The 2500-nt window shown below is 43.1% G+C and overlaps 1 protein-coding gene across 1 annotated transcript in view; it reads left to right on the top strand.

The window, feature by feature from the left end:
• LOC125028275 (glycine receptor subunit alpha-4-like) overlaps positions 1–2028 on the top strand; it is a 73290-nt gene extending 71262 nt beyond the window's left edge. Inside the window, exons 8-9 of the mRNA XM_047617713.1 lie at positions 467–765; positions 1211–2028. Coding sequence (XP_047473669.1) covers positions 467–765; positions 1211–1567 — 656 coding nt within the window. The 3' untranslated portion in view covers positions 1568–2028. The remainder of the gene's footprint in view (positions 1–466; positions 766–1210) is intronic.
• The last annotated feature ends 472 nt before the right edge of the window (positions 2029–2500 follow it).

Consider the following 2500-nt stretch of genomic DNA (forward strand, 5'->3'; position numbering starts at 1 on the left):
GAGAAAGTAAGAACGGAAAACTCACGTAATGAAAGCACTATCATCACACACACGCCTAAAGGAACTACGAGAGAGGGAGATACTGTTATACACAGTTATTGGCTTCAGGGTTTCAGATAATCAAATTACATACAAGCCCAGACTATAAATCTCATAGCATATTGGTTATCATAGAGGTATACACATATTATACGACAGAATAAATGGCAAAATCATACAGTTCAAGAACGGAAAGGATGCATTAGATGTTTCATAACACTGACGCCAATAAAAATCATTGTCTAGGGATATAATAATAATTTATTAAAAAAAAAAAAAAATTTCACCCTTCTTAGAGAGATATTGGCCATTCCGTCTACTCAGATCTGTCTCGCTATTGTATAGAACAAAAAAAGGAATAAAGATAATGAAAATAATACTGAAAAAAAAATTATAATCACATTTCCCCCCCGCCCTCGCCCGCCAGTATCGTACGTGAAGGCGCTGGACATCTGGATGGGCTCCTGCACCGCCTTCGTGTTCCTGGCGCTGGTCGAGTTCACCGTCGTTAACCACCTGGCCAGGCACCACCGCCGCTACCTCTTCTGGGGCTCGAAGTACGTCCACCTCTCCTCTTCCGCCCGCGAGTGCAGTGACGCCCCCAGCCACGCCCATACCGCCGCCCCGCCCTCCTGCTACACGAAGACGTCCCGCAGCCCTTCGACCCCATGGCTGAGCGTGGGCGTGATCACTTCCAGGAGGAGACCCTCGAATCTTCTCAATGTGGTAAAAAGGGGCGCGGTGTTTCTTCGATTGGTGTTTGCTTGAAATGATGGGGATGTTTGTTTGGACTCGTAAATTTTGTTTGTCGTACGTTGTAATCTAAATAGATATTAGTGATTATTCATGATATCATGTTCGTGTTTTCTCTCTTTTTCACTCTCTCTCTCTCTCTCTCTCTCTCTCTCTCTCTCTCTCTCTCTCTCTCTCTCTCTCTCTTTCGCTCTCTCTCCCTTTCTCTATCTATCTATCTATCTATCTATCTATCTATCTATATACCTATCTATATATCTATCTATCTATCTATCCACCTATATATATATTATATATAGATATATATTTCTCCCTCTCTCTGTCTTCTCTTTTTTTCTTCATCCTTCATTCTTTTCTTCTTTCTCCCTCTGCCCCTTTTTCCTCTTAGGCTCATCTCTTTCTCCCTCCTCCTCCCCAGCAGACGAACCTGGAGACCGACATAGAAGGCAACGGCATCACGGCGGGCGCCCACGGTTCGACGCCCTCGGCTCCCAAGGAAGGCTCCGAGGCCACGGCGGGCGAGCGACCGACGTCCGCCCACGACGGCGAGATCGCGGCTGACCGAGAGGGCGTCGACGACCTGTGCGAGTCGAGAGGCGTCTATTCGACCGACCAGGACGCGAACGAGGAGAAGCTGTCATGTCTGCCGTCGAGGTGGAAGAAGGAGGCCGTCCTGGCCAAGAGGATTGACAAGATCTGCAGGGCGGTGTTCCCCATCATGTTCGTCCTGTTCAACATTGTTTACTGGGATTACTACGAGGTCTTGAGTCTGTGAGCGTAATGGAGTGCACCGTGTCACAGAGATCGAGGGGAATACCGCAGCGAACAGACACTCAGCACATGTCCTGCATCTGTCGAGAGGAACCAAAACAGTATCCAATAAGCTATTTTGAATACGGTGTGCTTTCATGAGTCATATAGCCGTAACCCTTAGTGATAGTAGAGAACCGACATGATGGTTATACTCTCTCCTTGACATAGTACTCGTAAAAATACACGCATTTTGTCGATATATTTATATACTTCTCAATATCTCCATAGGCTGCATTGGTGAAGCACCAACGTGTTTTCGTGTCTTTAGGTCCTACCACTGCTTGAAGGGTTTAGGTCCACGCTGTTTCCCTTGCCGTGCTAGAGTTCCCGCATTTCATGTATATTTCACTTTCTGGTCATCAAAATGTTGATTCAAAACACTTGTATCATGATATGGAGTAACATAAATACGTTTCTACTGCATTGCTTTCATTGCCAAGAACCTCTAGCTGCTTATATTGGTTGAGAAGGAAAAAACTGTAACACTCTGGGAAATGTATTTTCTGTTCAAAAGATAAGAACGCGAATGTTTTGACGAAACAAAACGTGTAATTAACGTGTTCGATGTTAGATCTAGCCCAGCATCAGATGATAATGGTGATAATAATGATAAAACATATATTAATGATACTGAAAACTATAATAGTGATAATGATGATAATAGTAATACTAATGGGGATAATGATAATGATGATAATGATAATAACAATAGTAATAATGATAACGATGATAATGATAATGAAAATGGTCATAATAATAACAATAATGAATAACACCAGTAACAATAACATCAGCAGTAACAACATCAACAACAACATAAAAACAACAAAAACAACCAGAATAACAACTGCAATAGCACCAGTAACAGAAACAATGACAACAGCAACAAAACAGC

The sequence above is a fragment of the Penaeus chinensis genome, chromosome 8 (assembly GCF_019202785.1).
Source record: "Penaeus chinensis breed Huanghai No. 1 chromosome 8, ASM1920278v2, whole genome shotgun sequence".
Taxonomy (NCBI): Eukaryota; Metazoa; Arthropoda; class Malacostraca; order Decapoda; family Penaeidae; genus Penaeus; species Penaeus chinensis.